This window comes from Dromiciops gliroides, chromosome 3 (assembly GCF_019393635.1).
Source record: "Dromiciops gliroides isolate mDroGli1 chromosome 3, mDroGli1.pri, whole genome shotgun sequence".
Taxonomy (NCBI): Eukaryota; Metazoa; Chordata; class Mammalia; order Microbiotheria; family Microbiotheriidae; genus Dromiciops; species Dromiciops gliroides.
This window is the reverse complement of record NC_057863.1, coordinates 582,863,336-582,879,830: the sequence shown is the minus strand read 5'-3', so window position 1 is coordinate 582,879,830 and position 16,495 is coordinate 582,863,336. Positions and strand designations below refer to the sequence as shown.

The following is a 16,495-nucleotide window of genomic DNA, read 5'->3' as shown; positions in this document are numbered from 1 at the left end:
TGACCCTGGGCAAGTCACTTAAGCCTCATAGCCCTACCCAAAAAAGAAAAAAAAGAGTGGGGCACAGACAGCTCAATGAACTTTAATTTTATTTTGACTTCTTGTTCTATTACTCATCTCAAAATGAACTCATTATTTCCATTTTAATTCCCCATTAGCTACAATAACCAAAGTCGTTGAAATAATAATGTAATTCTATTCTAGGAGATAGATAAGCATATCAGAAAATAACCATACCCTTGCTTTTTGAACAAAAGTGGAACATATATTGAAACTGATTTTTTCCCTCTTTGATGTTGAAAAAGTGTTAACAATATTCAATCAGTTGTCAGCATTTTCAGTAACCTACAAAATTACAATTAAAAAAATACCCAAAACCTCCCCTATTTTTTTCAATGCAAAAGTGCATGTGATTTAAATAATTTTAAATTAAATTTAAATTAAATAATGTTAAATAACTTAAATAATTAAATAAGTCAAAGAGCAATTTAAGCAATACAATTCACTCAGGGGAAGTGATAGTATGTCTTTAAAATTTGCAGGGCAAATGAAAGAGCCATTAGAACTGCAGCAAGTGTTTGACATTCTTCCAATATAAAAGAGACAAGATACACTCTATGCAGAAAGCTCTAATGAGCAGATGGTCCTAGGGCTGAAACAAGACACACTGAGCTTGGGTTCTAGAGGTGAAGTTGATGGGTTTCCCCCAAGTGTTTCAAAGCTTCTCCGCACACCAAGTTGATCTCATGCTTTGTATTTGTCTTTGTCAATATCATTAATGACACAGACATGGTTTGAATCCATGATATATTTGTTGCAATCCAGAACGTATCCAAAAACCAATTGGTCTGGAATTTCAAATACCGCAAAGTCAGGTCTGTATCTCACCCTTTGAGGGGTCCTTTTTACCAGCAAGCTGGCTACTTTCACTAGCTTTGGATTATACTGATTGATTAGGAAAAGAAAGTCTGCAATGTTTTCCCTATGTCAATTATATCCTCAACAGTAAGGACATTCTTTCCAGTTAAGGCTTAAAGATCATTTCCCCAACCACTTTTTTGTGCCATGGTGACTGTCATTGCCTTAGCTCTTCAATCTGATAAAATTTATAGTCATAAGAATTGGCTGATCACTATTCCTGTTCAGTGCCTTAATATGATCCAGAAAATCAGCAAAGAATTTATAGCCACCCTTGAGGACACAGAGGGCAACCATCTCCATCACATCTCTGCCAAACTTTCAGTCCTTTCCATGATTAGCCCATGAGGAATGAATACTTTTTCCAGATCTTGAACATAATGTTTAGGGATAAAAAATAAGTCTGGGTCATAACTTTGTTTATCAGCTTCAATCATGATGCTGGAGCTGATGATTACCATAATGGTGCAGGAAATTGGACTGTGGAAGCTGGGCAGCAGCAGGAGGGGAGGAGAGGAGAAAAGAGGAGAAGAAAGAAGAGAAGAGAAGAGGAAAAGGAGAAAAGGCAAGAAACAGTGGAGGAGAAGAGGAAGAGGAAGAAGAGAAACAGGAAGAGGAGCCAGTCCCCACAGAGCAAAGGAGCTATCAAGATGCTACCTTGCCAGCTCCAACTCTAAGCTGAATCTCAGTGAGTTCTATTCATCACTGGTACCTGCGGAGAGAAGGGTTTGTATCAAAGTTACTGTGTTGAAATAGCAATATGTGAAGGGCAGCTAGACGGTGCAGTGGATAGAATACCGGCCCTGGAGTCAGGAGTACCTGAGTTCAAATCCGGCCTCAGACCCTTAACACTTACTAGCTGTGTGACCCTGGACAAGTCACTTAACCCCAATTGCCCCGCAAAAAAAAAAAAAAAGAAAAAGAAATAGTAATAGTAATATGTGCCTAGGCAGTGGCTTTTGGCTGTACTACCAAAGAGTACTACCTAATGACTTACTCTTTATCTAGTAATTAAACTGTTTTCTCCTGCTCCACCCCTTGATTTTTTGTTTGTTTGGATTTTTTTGTTCTGTTTTGTTTTGGTTGGTTTTTTGGGGGTTTTTTGTGGGGCAATGTGGATTAAGTGACTTGCTCAGGGTCACACAGCTAGTAAGTGTCAAGTGTCTGAGCCTGGATTTGAACTCAGGTACTCCTGAATCCAGGACTGGTGCTTTATCCACTGAGCCACCTAGCCACCCCCCCCACCCCTTGATATTCAATTGATATGGGGAGGGTCATATATATATATATATATATATACCTTTTATGTGAGTTAGTTCTAATACAGCTTGCAGATTTAAAAAGTGAAAACAACCACATTCCTCTTTCTAGGATATAGAATATGAAAGGAAAAAAAATCAAAGATGGATCATCCAAGGAAAGAGTGGACAAAAACGGTCTCAAACTCTGAATAAAATAATGTGGAAAATGCCATGATAAAAAAGGAACAAAATATAATTTTCATTACTTTTGAATTACTTTACATTTGTCAAAGACAGGTGAAGCACTATGCCTGGAGTCAGGAAGACTCATCTTGATGAATTCAAATCTTCCCTCAAATACTAGCTATATGAACCTGGGCAAGTCACTTAACCCTGTTTGCCTCAATTCCTCATCTATAAAATGAGCTGGAGAAAGAATAGCAAACCACCTCAGGATCTTTGCCAATAAGTCCCCAAATAGTGTCCCAGGGTAGAACTGACTACCGCTGAAAATGACTGACAACAACTAAACAAAAATGAACAACAACAAAACTTGTTAAACACTAGGTAAGTCTTTCATTACAGTTGTCTTTGATTATAGCTTCTTTCTCTATTGCCAAAAAGCTATTCTTAATAGAGATCAGTAAGAAAGTTCCAAAAGGAAATTCTTTACTAGGGAAAAAAAATGGTTTTTGAGACTCTATACTCTGCCAAGTAGAATGTTTGCTTACCTATGAATTCACTTATGTCAATAAAAGGAGACAGTGTAGTACAGTGAAAGAGCCTTGGAGAAAGTTCAGAAACAGAGGAACTAGATTTGAATCTTGCTCTGCCATTCACATGTGATCAGCAAGTCATTTATACTGTCTCTGATTCTGTGTCCTCATCAGTAAAATGAGGGAGTTTGGACTAAGTGGCCTCTAATTTTTTTTTCTGAGCTCTAAGACTCTAAGTCAATGATCTTCTTATGATCCCGGAATCAATATTTCAGCAAACTTTTTACTTTCCTGGGTCCAGTTAATGTGCTCATGGATCTATGCAATTGGAAGAAGATTTGTTTTATATATTCAATAATATAATTCTGAAAATGGGTCTGTAGGTTTCACCAGATGGCCAAGGGGATCCATGATACAAAAAAGTTAATCTGTGATCTAAATTTTCACAATCAGTGTCATCAGCTCTGCATGGGTTCAATTATCATTTTATTGCAGATGATTCTCAGATCTATACACTGAATCTAACCTCTCTGCTGAGCTTCACTTTTTTTTTTTTTTTTGTAGGGCAATGAGGGTTAAGTGACTTGCCCAGGGTCACACAGCTAGTAAGTGTCAAGTGTCTGAGGCCGGATTTGAACTCAGGTACTCCTGAATCCAGGGCTGGTGCTCTACCACTGTGCTATCTAGCTGCCCCTGAGCTTCACTTTTGCATCACTAACTGCCTTTTGGACAATTCAAACTGGATGTTGCATTGACATCTCCATCCCAGCATGTCTAAAACAAAGGCGTTATTGCTTCCAAACCTTTTGCTCTTCCAGTCTTCCCTTTTAGACTGTGATTTATATTGTAAATATGTTGGTGGTTCACACAGATGTTTATATAAAATCTCTCTATTAGAATGTGAGCTCTTTGATGTCAGGGGCCTGTTTTTACCTTTCTATGTATCCCCAACACTTAGTTTATGGCCTGTTAAATAGTAAGAGCTTAATAAATGCTTATACAGCAAATGACTTATTGCCTACTGAACGCATAGTTAAGTCCTGCCAAGGAAAACAATTGGTGCTGGATTACTCCAGAGCTCAGGTCCTCCCTAAGTATATGGTTACACCTAAGCTCCCCAGGTAGGCTTTTAAGTGGCTATCTTTAAGACCTACTGCCAGTCCCCCTGCATGTATCATCCTGCTTGATCCTGACAGTCTGACTGAGTGAGGTTATCACTATTATTCAACTCCTCATTTTACAGATGAGGAAACTAAAGCACCTAAAGCTAAGGCATCTAAGGCAGTAGTAAGAAGGAACATGACTGGATGGGGTAGCATACCTTCTTCTTCTTTTTTTTTTGTGAGGTAATTGAGGTTAAGTGACTTGCCCAGGGTCACACAGCTAGTAAGTGTCAAGTGAACTCAGGTCCTCCTGAATCCAGGGCTGGTGCTCTATCCACTGCGCCACCTAGTTGCTCCCATACCTTCCTTTTAATAAGTGCCATGACCATTTCATGGATGAAAATTCAATTGTGGCTCATTATCCCCATCCCTCTCCTGATCAGGGGCCTAACTTTAATAAAAGATTGCATTTACATGGCACTTTCAAGTTTCCTAAAGCTTCTCTACACACAATTTCATTTGAAATTCCCCATTGAACAATAATGAAAATCACCTCAACTTTACTTTAAATTTTTTTCCCACTATTCCTTCCCTATGCTCTCCAAGAGAACCATTTCATATAATAAATAGTTTTCATTACAGTGGAGGAAAATGGGAAGAAGAAAAAAAATCAGCATAGAGATGATAATTTAATCCATGGAAGCTAATGAGATCACCAAATGAAATAATATAGAGCCTAGTTTCTTAAACTATGGGTTGTGACCCCATGTGAGATCACATAACTGAATGTGGTGGTGGCAAAAAATTTGGCAACAGTAAAAGGTTATGTATACCTATTTTGTATACATATATATCCAGGGTCGGGTGAAAATTTCTCAGACAAAAATAGGTCACGGGGGCAGCTAGGTGGCGCAGTAGATAAAGCAGCAGCCCTGGATTCAGGAGAACCTGAATTCAAATTTGACCTCAGACACTTGACACTTACTAGGGGGGTCACAAGTGGAAAAAGTTTAAGAAGCCCTGAAATAGAGGGATAATATAGAGGAACAAGAAAAGAGGGTGCAGGTCAGAGCCTCAGGGGACATTTATAGCTGAATATCCTGAGGATGCATTTGAAAGGTGATCAGCCAGGTAGGAAAAGAACTGGAAGAGAATAATAGCTGGAAATCCTAGACAGAAGAGAGTGACTGACACCGTCAAAGGTTGCAGAGAAGTCCAGGGATGAGGGCTAAGATAAGGGCATTGAATTTGGAAATTAAGAGATTATTTGGTAATTTAGAAAGAGCAGTTTCAGTTGAAGGATGGGTTGGAAAGCCAGAGGGTCAAGTGTGAAGAAGGGAGTAGCAGTAAAAGATGTTAAGGCATTAATTTGAAATAGCTTTCTCAAGGAATTTCGTCATGAAAACAAGGAGAGATATGGAATGTTAGATGATAAAAGAGTCACCTTCTGGTGAATAGACACTTTTTTCAGTGTACTATGAGACAAAGTTCTCAGCTGAGAGTGTTATAGAAGCAAGGAAAAGTGTGGGAACAGAGGAAAGTGTGAGGACAAAGGAAAAGGTTTAGAAAAGCCACTGTGGTCAGTTGGATTATGAATTAACTCTGGAGATAGAATACGGAATGCCCTTGGTTAAGTATGTGCACATGAAACCTAGTCTGAGAAAGAGAAACAGCATCACATACATGTATACACACATTCACAAATGTATGAGCATACCCCAAAGGTTGTTTAGCAAATAGAACTCTAATCTTGGAGAAGGGAACATCTAAGTTCGAATCCTGCCTCAGACATTTACCAGCTATGTGGCCCTGGGCAAATCACTTGAGATCTTAACCTCAGTTTCTTCTTCTGTAAAATTGAGGTAATACTAGAACCTCCCTTAAAGCATTATTATAAAGATCAAATTATATATATAAATATATTTATTTATTTATTCATTTCTTTGCTCATTCATTTATATATCCATTCATTCATTCATTTATTTATTATTTCATTTATTTATTTATTTGCTTGGTTTTTTATTTATTCATTATTCATTCATTTATCATTTATTTGTTTCTTTGTTTATTTTGTGGGGCAATGAGGGTTAAGTGACTTGCCCAGGGTTACACAACTAGTAAGTGTTAAGTGTCTGAGGCCAAATTTGAATTCAGGTCCTCCTGAATTTAGGGCCGGTGCTTTATCCACTGCACCACCTAGCTGCCCCAAATGATACATTTTTAAAGTGATTTCTAAACCATAAAGTGACAGCTAGGTGGCACAATGGACCAAGCATTGGGCTTGGAAGCAGAAAGACCTTAGTTCAAACACATTCTCAAACTCTAGTTGTGTGATCCTAATCAGGTCACTTAACCTTTATCTGTCTCATTTTCCTCTACTGTAAAATGGAACTAATAATAAGATTTATCCTCATTTGAGAAAATCAAATAAGATAATATTTGGAAAGCCCTAGTACACTGCCTGGAACATAGAGGTTCTTGCCCCCATAAACGTTAGTTATTATTATTAATACTATTATTATTGTGATTGTTATTACTATTCCTAGCATAAACAGGCATAATTGTACATACTCCCTGTTTTTTTCTGGAGTTAAATACAGAACTTTTTATTTGAGATTTAAATCTTTTAATAATATGACATCAGCCTATTTTGTTTTTCAGTTTTCATTTATTTTTTAATTAAATTTTATTTTACTTTAACAAAAATCTGCCTTTCCCTCCTTCTCACATACCAAGCATTGAAAAAATAAGGGAAAGCAAAACTCCTATTACAAATGGGTATGAAAAGCAAAATCAAATCTTACATTGACAGCCTTTTTCCTCATTCACTCTCTGTTCCAGTCCAGGGATGGACAAAATATCCCATTTCCCTACTCTGTGTTTTTGCTCAGACTGTGCTCCCATGCTTAGAATGTTTTCCCTATCAATAATCTCCACCCCTAAGAACCTTTGACTCTTTTCTAGGCTCAGCTCAAATGTTGCTTCAACAAGAGGCCTTTCCTGATGATCCCAGTTGTTTGATGCCCTCCTCATTATATTTTTATTGTTTTTTACAAATATTTATTTATTCATACACATCATTTCTCCTCCAGTAGAAAGTATGTCCCTTGAGGGGAGAGACCAGTTCATTTTTACCTTTCTAAAACCAGCAAACAGTGGAGCACCTAGATTTTACCAGGTACTCAATAAATATTTCTTGACTTGAGTTATAGACATATATGTACACGCATTTTCAAACATACTCAGTAGAGAAAATACCTACAAATGGGCATTTATACACACTCAGTGTACTTAGTGTTCTGCCTGGGTTGAAAGTCAGGAGATATGGTTTAGCTCTTAGCTAGGCCTTGATGTCCCTTTGTAATTTGGAGTGTCCCTTAGCTTGTCCGTGTTTCATCTTCATCACTTTTAAAATGAGGGGTTGGGGGGCAGCTAGATGGTGCAGTAGATAGAGCACCAGCCCTGGAGTCAGGAGTACCTGAGTTCAAATCCAGCCTTAGACACTTAACACTCACTAGCTGTGTGACCCTGGGCAAGTCACTTAACCCCAATTGCCTCACCAAAAACAAAACAAAACAAAAACAGAAACCCTTTGGCAGTCTGAACCCATGATGAATCAAAGCCATGCCTACATGTGAACAGAAGAGGGCTAGATGTCTCTCCCTTCACATAAACAAGTCCCCTCCCAAATAACTTACAAGCATTTTCACAAGGGGCTTCTGGAAAACAACTTCCCTGTTTTTCACTGTCAGGTACAAGAGAAAAGCATTACTAAGGGACCCCAGAGGAGGGAAAGAGATCATCATTGTCCTAAGTTCATAGGCTCCTAACTTTAAAATTGAAAAAGATCTTAGAACAAGTAACTCATTGTATAAATGGAAAAAAAAAATGAGTCCCACAGAGGTTAAATGACTTGTCTAAGATCACAAAAGTAGTAAGTTGCAGAAGAAGGATTCAAACTTGGGGCCGCTAGGTGGTGCAGTGGATAGAGCACCAGCCCTGGAGTCAGGAGGACCTGAGTTCAAATCTGGCCTCAGACACTTGACACTTACTGGCTGTGTGACCTTGGGCAAGTCATTAACCCCAATTGCCTCACTAAAAGAAAAAAGATTCAAACTCAAGTTCAGTATTTTTTTTCAGGGCAATTGGGGTTAAGTTGACTCCAGGGCCAGTGTTGTGACCTGTCTACAAAACATTCAAAGGAATTACAAATGATGGGTATTTATTTGGGTATGGGTATATATTTCCATCAGTTGAGGTGGAGGAAGAAGGGAGAATCATAGTATGGGATGGATCCAGCTAAAATCTTAACATTTCTCACCCTAAATGGTCCACCTAATATTTTGAGGTATCATCTTCCCCACATGGGAATATAACTCAGCCTCTTCTGTTTTGTTTTGTTTTCCCCTATGAGAATTTGTGGAAAGGAGCAATTCCTAATATTATACAGTTTTAATATATATCAATTATAAAATAAGATGTAATTGTAAAAATGTTCATTATTCTCAATTCTCCCGAGTCAAAGTTGTTCTACAAGACAAAGGATTATTGAACTGGAAATTCATTTTAACCTTTGTGTGCCTGTGAAGCATGTGAAAGGAGGCCTGCCTACTTTTAGCACTAGACAGGCATCATAATTCAGTGGTAAAAAATACTGAACTTGAGTTTGAATCCTGCTTCTGCAGCTTACTACCTTTGTGATTTTGGATAAGTCATTTATATTTATATAGAGAAAATTGAAATGAAGGGCTGAAATCATATTATTGGAAGCATTTCTCTCTAGAGGGAGACCTTGGAACTCTTCCTACTAGAATGAATGATAAAGCAAGATTATCTATTCTAACCAGGATCATATAAAATAAAATAAATCTCTTTAAGTAGAATCTAAAGAATTGCAAAATACTTTTCCTTAGAACAACTCTATGAGGGGGAAGCTGGGTGGCACATTGGATAAAGCACCAGCCCTGGATTCAGGAAGACCTGAGTTCAAATCCAGCCTCAGACACTTGACACTTACTAGCTGTGTGACCCTGGACAAGTCACCTAACCCTCATTGCCCAGCCCCCCCCCCAAAAAAAAATCTATGACATAGCTAGCCAAAGTTCTAACTGAATTTTACAATGAGGCAACTAAACATTTTGTCCTTAATACCATAGCTAGGAAATATCTAAGATGAGATTTAAACTCATTAGATATGCTAGCTATAGCAATGATGATTGGTGATGCAATCATCATTGGGATAACAAGAAAAACAAATGTGTAATATTTTTTGAGCTCAAGAAATATCCCTTGTGAAAACTACTTTTATTAAGATTACAGATATTGAACACAAGAAAAAACATGGTTTAGTGGATATGAATTAGATTGGAGTGAAGAGAACCTAGATTTAAGTTTCACCTCAGACTGACCAAGTGCCTCTGAATAAATCCTGGTATCTCAGATATAAAGAGCTTGCATCTTTACATGATCAGGAAACCCCTTCACAGAGTTCCCAAAACATCTGAGCTCTGACTGAAGTCCTCAATGAATAGAAAATTCATTTACCTAATGAAAAAAAAAAATCCATTCCACTTTTGTTCTAGTAGTGCTAATTCACAGGAAGTTATTTCCTTGAAAGCAAGCTGGAATCTGACTCTATGATACTTCCATACATTCTGTCCTCTGGGACCAGCTCAATCTGATATGAGTTCTATTAACCAGCCTCTACCTCACTCCCTCTTCCTTCCAACCAGAGAAGCATTTTTCTGTCCTTGTCAGAGCACAAAACATGATCCACTAGAAACAGAACAGTCATGATTTCTCAAACATTCCCTGACTAGAGAAATCCCAGCACTTCAACCTAGAAAAAACATCAACATTTGAATAACTGATGTTCAAAAAATTTCCATAAGAAAGGCAAATCAGGCCTATGCGGTCTTAGGTTTTTAGTTATGCTTGGGTTCTCTGCCATTGTTAAGGTGCCCTGTGATACCTTAAGCTGGTAAGAAACACCATCTCTTTCAAGGACCACACTGAATGCTCACTTGGAGGAATCCTGTTCCCTACGGGTTACGGAGGTGGTATGGTCTATTTGCCAGTGAAAGTCCGGAGTACTCTCTCTCTGATTTGCTTTGTCCTCACACCATAGATGACAGGGTTAAGCGATGGTGGGATGACCACATAGAGGTTGGCAACAAGAATATGGACATATCGAGGGATGTGGTGGCCAAATCTGTGAGTGAGGAAGGAGAAGAGGGAGGGTGTATAAAAGACACACATAACTCCTACATGTGAACTGCAAGTACTAAGTGCCTTGAGTCGAGCATCACGAGAAGGAAGGCGAAAGACTGCACGTAGGATGTAGCAATAGGAGATTCCAATCAGGATCAAATCCAAGACCAGGAAAGAGGCGACAAAAAGTCCATAGATGGCATTGATACGAATGCTGGCACAAGCAAGCTTGGCAATGCCCATGTGTTCACAGTAGGCATGAGCAATGACACGAGCCTGGCAAAAAGGCAGGCGATAGGTCAGGTATATGATAGGCAGCATGAGCACAACAGCACGTAGAACAATGGCCACCCCAATACCTGCCAATACATTGGCTGTCAGAATGGTTGTGTAGCGGAGTGGGGCGCAGATGGCAACATAACGATCAAAGGCCATGGCTAACAAGACAGCCGACTCCATACCTGTGAAGGTATGAATGAGAAACATCTGGGCCAGGCAGGCCCCAAAGCTGATCTCATGGGCTTCAAACCAGAAAATGCCTAACATCCGAGGCACGGAAGATGTGGACAAGGCCAGGTCAATACCTGACAGGATGGCCAGGAAGTAGAACATGGGGTCACGGAGCGTCCTTTCAACCCAAATCACCAGTAAGATGGTGATATTGCCCAGCAGAGCCACAATGTAGACAGAGCAGAAAGGCAGGGAGAGCCAAGCATGGATATGCTCCAGTCCTGGGATGCCTAGGAGAATAAAGGTGGCTGGGTGAAAGGTGCTCACATTATGCTGTGACATCCTCCCATCAGCTGAAAGGCCAAGAGAATTTTCCCCTCCTTGGAAGGAAACAAACAAAGAGGTGGTTGTGTAAATTGTTAGTTCAGGGAGTTAACACATGAAACTACTGAAGCCAACTTAGTGGTTATGGTAATTCAGTGAGCTTATTAGATCTTTTTTTTTTTTTTTGAGGCAATGACTTGCCCAGGGTCACATAGCTAGTAAGTATCAAATGTCTGAGGTCAGATTTGAACTCAGGTCCTCCTGACTCCAGAGCCAGTGCTCTATCCACTGTACCACCTACCTGCCCCAAGCCTATTAGATCTTGCTATCAAACTGACCTTCTTACCCTGGTAACAGAAATATATCATTCACTGAGTCATCCCTTTCTCTGGTTATAGATGCAAAATTGTAACTTTATCTAGGAGCTAATCCCTAACCTTGGACAAAGATGGAGCAGTCTTTAATCTGACTGAGTGCTCACCCTGATCAATGAGGGAGTCCCTACTTGACTTCAAATTGAAAAATAACCTTGACTTGAGAATTACTCCTCATAATTAGAGTCATAGAGGAGATCTTAATACTTGGAAACTACCTTATAAATATATAAGTCACTGAGCAACGAAGTGTAAATGGCTCAATTTGGTCCATGCCAAACACTGCCTTTGTGGGGTCAAATGATTATCTTACATGGATGTATTCGATATTGTATGAGCCCCTTGGTGGCACAGTGGGTTAAAGTGCTCAACCTTGCTTCAAGAAAACTACTGAATAGCTTTTGACTCTGGGCAAGATTATTAACTGCTTTCTGCCTCAGTTTCCTTTTCTGTAAAAAGGGAGAGAATAGGGGCAGCTAGGTGGCACAGTGGATAGAGCACCGGCCCTGGAGTCAGGAGTACCTGAGTTCAAATCCGGCCTCAGACACTTAACACTTACTAGCTGTGTGACCCTGGGCAAGTCACTTAACCCCAATTGCCTCACTAAAAAAAAAAAAAAAAAGGGAGAGAATAACAGGTTCCTCTCAGAGTTGTTGTGAAGATCAAATGAGAAAATATTTTGTAAAGCATTTAACAGTGCCTAGAACATAGTAGGTACTTGATAATGCCTATTTCTTTCCTTCCTGTGACACCCTCAATTAATTCCTCTTAGCCTTGGATTTATCATTTATGAAATAATAATAATAATAATAATAATAGGGCCTCCATCATAGGTCTCTTGTGAGGTTACATAAAGTGCTTTGGAAACCTTAAAATGCAATGTAAATGCTAGCTTTATTGCAATGAGCTCTTGTCTTGGGGACAGTAGCCAGGAATTCAAAAAACAAAAAAATCTAGCTTCATTATTTACTAGCTATCTAAATATGGAGAAACTTCTCTGAACTTCCCTTTCCTTTTTATAGATACCTACTTCACACAGATGTCAAAAGAGAACATACTTTGTAAATTTTAAACTCAGTGAATTAATTGGAATTATTGAGACAATCAATAATCAGACCACAATTTCAAGGAGACACTTACAAAGAGATAGGTGAGTTAGAGACAAGTGTTGAATTCAGGTTTTCCTGACCTTAAAATTGACTCTCTGTCCATTATGCCAGCGATCTCTCAAAATACTATGAACGAGGGGCAGCTGGATGGCACAGTGGTTAAAGCATTGGCCCTGGATTCAGGAGGACCTGAATTCAAATCTGGTCTCAGACACTTAACACTTACTAGCTGTGTGACCCTGGGCAAGTCACTTAACCCCCATTGCCTCACTAAAAAAAAAAAAATACTATGAACGAGTGTGGGATTATTTGTGCTCTAGGTAGGCCTGAATATAAGTAGTTACGTGGAATATGAGAAAGAATTATTGGTGGAGGCCCTGATAACACTCTATTGAAGCAAAAAAGGACACTTACTTTTGAGAAAAATGTGAACAGACATTTGGTGAAACTCAAATTGAGGTGGGATGGAAGATGAATCTTAATTGATAGTGGGAATTAGAGGATTAGAAGTAGAAGTCAGATGTCTTAGAAAGACATTGTGGTAGAGAGGGAGACCTTGGTCCTGAATTCCAAAGACAAATATTCAAGTCCCAGTTCTCTCTGCATCTTAACTGTGTGACTGTGTATGATTTATTTAGCCCTTTTCAATTTTAGTTTCACCTATAAAATGAGGATACTAATGCTTACAATCCCCTAATTATGAGGGATTATTATAAGGAAAATATTTCTTAATGCTTAAAGAACTATGGAAATTTGAGTTATTGTTATTATTAGTAGAATCATTATCATCATCTTGAGGACCTAATGGGAGAAAAGGGATGAATATAGGAAAGAGAAGGATCCAAGGCTGAGGTATCTATGAAAACCTCGGGGTTCTTATGAGATAAATACAGCTAAACTGAGTGCCTTTTGAGATAAACAGCTAAACTGCTCCTAGGTGATAGCAAAAGCTAAACTTTCTGACTTTCAGGGGGAATGCACATTTTGTTTTATCTTTACACAGAGATTGAGAGGATGTGGTTATCTAAAACAACAGGATTTAAATCCAAACCGTATTTAAAGATTAATTACTTCAATCCCATCATTTTAGAGTCAAGGAAAATAGAAATTAAGTGATTTAAACAAGTTCACTCAAGTAGTCAGTAACAAATTTCAGATTTGAATCCAGCCAGGCCCACCGATTCCAAGAAGGGGGTTCCTAATCTTGAGTCCCTGGTATCAGGAAGGACTGTGCAGGTTTCAAGGACAGAAACAATTTCTTGAAGTCCTGGAATTTTCCCCTCCCTCAGAAACAATGTAAAAATCTATATCCTCAACAGGGGCTGCATAGTTACCTCTTCATCTGCAGGTTGGCATCCTGACTCTTGTTCTCAGATAAGAGTCTCCCAATGAAGAAACTCAGTAAAGGATGCTAAATTTTGAATGAGAAGGTTGTTTAGCTATCATCAAGCCTAATCCCCTTCATTTTCCAAAGGAGGAAATAGACCATAGGGGCCAAGTGGCCCAAGATTGCAGAGCTCGAATTTAAACCCAGGTCATTTGACTCCAAACCCAGCACTCTTTGCACTGTACCACATTGCTTTCTTTTTTTTTTTTTAGTGAGGCAATTGGGGTTAAGTGACTTGCCCAGGGTCACACAGCTAGTTAAGTGTTAAGTGTCTGAGGCCGGATTTGAACTCAGGTACTCCTGACTCCAGGGCTGGTGCTCTAACCACTGCAGCACCTAGCTGCCCCACCACATTGCTTTTAAACAGATAAAAGGAGAGTACCTCTCTTCCCCAAGATCTTCTCAATGTCACCTTAGTCCCACATGTCTTCTGAGCTATGGGCAACCTGAGCAGGGATTTGAGAATGGGGACTGGAATTAGCTAAAGGAGGAGACAATTCCCTGCCCTTGGCACATTTCTGTCAGTTGAAGTGATAAACAACATACACTATTTGCTCATGGGCACACATATACATATTCATATAGCCACATGCATAAAAACATACTCAAACAGAAGTTCACATAGACATACACTGAGACTTTATTTCCTAATACAGGTATGCATGTGTAGCCAGCTCCAACACATACATAGGCATAGCCCATAAAAATATATACACAGATCATAATTCAGACTCACAGACATAGTCTATAATGCAGACACAGATGTTGACACTCCTACACAGGCAATGACCATCAAACACCAATGTTCAAAGGTAAACACAGTCATTCAACTACAGATTCACATATCCACATATATACATGCCAATAGAGATACTTTTCACTACAGACCTCAATTCACAAAAGTGCTCCAAAAGAACACCCCCAAAAAAAGTGCACAAAAGTACATTAAAACAACTGTTTGGGGCGGCTAGGTGGCACAGTTGATAAAGCGCTGGCCCTGGAGTCAGGAGTACCTGAGTAACTTACTAGCTGTGTGACCCTGGGCAAGTCACTTAACCCCAATTGCCTCACTAAAAAAAAACAAACAAACAAAAAAAGAAACAAAAAACAACTGTTCAGTTGCTCACAAACATATCCAGAAACATCTATTATCTCATAGACATGGACACAGATCCATACATACCCACACACAGGCAGATAGGTGATATATTGGATAAAATTCAGGGAGACCTGAGTTTTATTCTACCACAGAACCTTGCTAGTTATATGACCCTGACCAAGTCATGTAACATCTTTTAACCTCAGTTTACTCATCTATCAAATGGGACTAATAATGACACCAATATCACAGATGATGATCAAATGAGAAAATATATGTAAAATATTTTTCAAATCTTAAAGCACAAAAATTATTAAAACAGACAAAAGAAAAAGCACCTTAATGTTGTGGGTAATCAGACATTCAGCTAGGTCCATGAGGGTCTTGGCCTTAGGATCATGGAAGACCTGAGTCTGAAGTCTCACATCAGATGCTACAACGAGCAGTATGACCATCAGTAAGTTATTTAATCTTTCTGTCTCACTTTTCTCCTCTGTAAAATGGGGATAATAATACCATCCATCTCCACAAGTTGTCTTGAGGATCCAATAAGATAATATTTGCAAAGTACTTTCTATGCAAATGCTAGTTATTATTCAGAAACACTTACATAGATGCTCACACATTTCACTAGTTTCCTTTATATGGCATTAAAAAATTAGGCTACTTAAAAAGACATGGGGAGAGGAGACAGAGAAATGGACAGGGGGACAGAAAGAGACTCTGAGAGAGACACAGGCAGAGAAAAAATAGCTCAGACCCTATTAGTTCAGAATACAATGAAAGAGACGTGGAAGAGGTATCATCCCTTACAGGCATTTCACCAAGAAGAAAAGACAGTTAATGAGGCCATACCATCTTCCTGGAGACTGGAACCTGGAGACTAAAAGAACATTACCCGCTTCAAATTCTAGCTTGATTAAAAATCTGCTTTATTGAAGCCTTTCATAGGCCCTAAGGGCAACCCAGTGGTTTTGACAAACTTTGTTTCCAATGAGCAATGCTCCTAGGATCAGTCCCTTCCATATTAAATTTAACCCATTCCCTCCCTTCCGTCTTCCATGGGAATGGGATTCTTAGTTAACCATGAGCTTTGCCCTTTTCAAGAACTTAATCAGTGATGTAGATCATCAGACATTTCTACCTGAAAATTTTTGTTTTCCAGGAGGTTGGAGAATGGCTTTGTACGAAGATGGGAGGGTAGACCAACTGATCCCACTGATGCTAATTGCCAGCCTATACTTCTCAGGGGCTTTTTCATATTTTAAGGATATCTCAAATCATTCCACAATAAAGAAATTGAATCATGGTTTAGAACTGTAAAAAACCTTAAAGGAAATCTAGTCTACTCACTAGAGAATTAAAAGTCTAAAACTCAGATGAGGCCTGGGAGCCCCCACAGCCTAGAATGGCTCTATACAAAATGCCTCCCTAGGCAAGGAAAGGAGGTTTTTATAGCAGGGCCTCAGCCTCCCCAGAGGAACAATTGCTAACAAACTATCTAAAAGTACTTCCTGGACCCCAAGATCCCCATTCCCTCCTGGGACTACTAACAACTTATGCC

General features: G+C 39.1%; 1 protein-coding gene and 1 pseudogene across 2 annotated transcripts; both read right to left on the bottom strand.

Moving 5' to 3' along the window:
- Positions 1-744: 744 nt before the first annotated feature.
- Positions 745-1,379, bottom strand: LOC122750230 (annotated as a pseudogene).
- Positions 1,380-10,044: 8,665 nt separating this feature from the next.
- Positions 10,045-14,658, bottom strand: LOC122749710 (olfactory receptor 52J3-like). Of its 2 annotated transcripts, none has more exons than XM_043996195.1 (2): positions 14,651-14,658; positions 10,045-10,981 (listed from the first exon to the last, which is right to left on the bottom strand). In XM_043996195.1, the coding sequence occupies exons 1-2, from the start codon at positions 14,656-14,658 to the stop codon at positions 10,045-10,047; spliced, it is 945 nt and encodes a 314-aa protein (XP_043852130.1). The 2 variants fall into 2 exon arrangements, with proteins under 2 accessions (XP_043852130.1, XP_043852131.1); XM_043996196.1 differs by lacking the exon at positions 14,651-14,658 and adding an exon at positions 14,549-14,574 and having other exon boundaries at positions 10,045-10,960.
- Between the last annotated feature and the right edge of the window lie 1,837 nt (positions 14,659-16,495).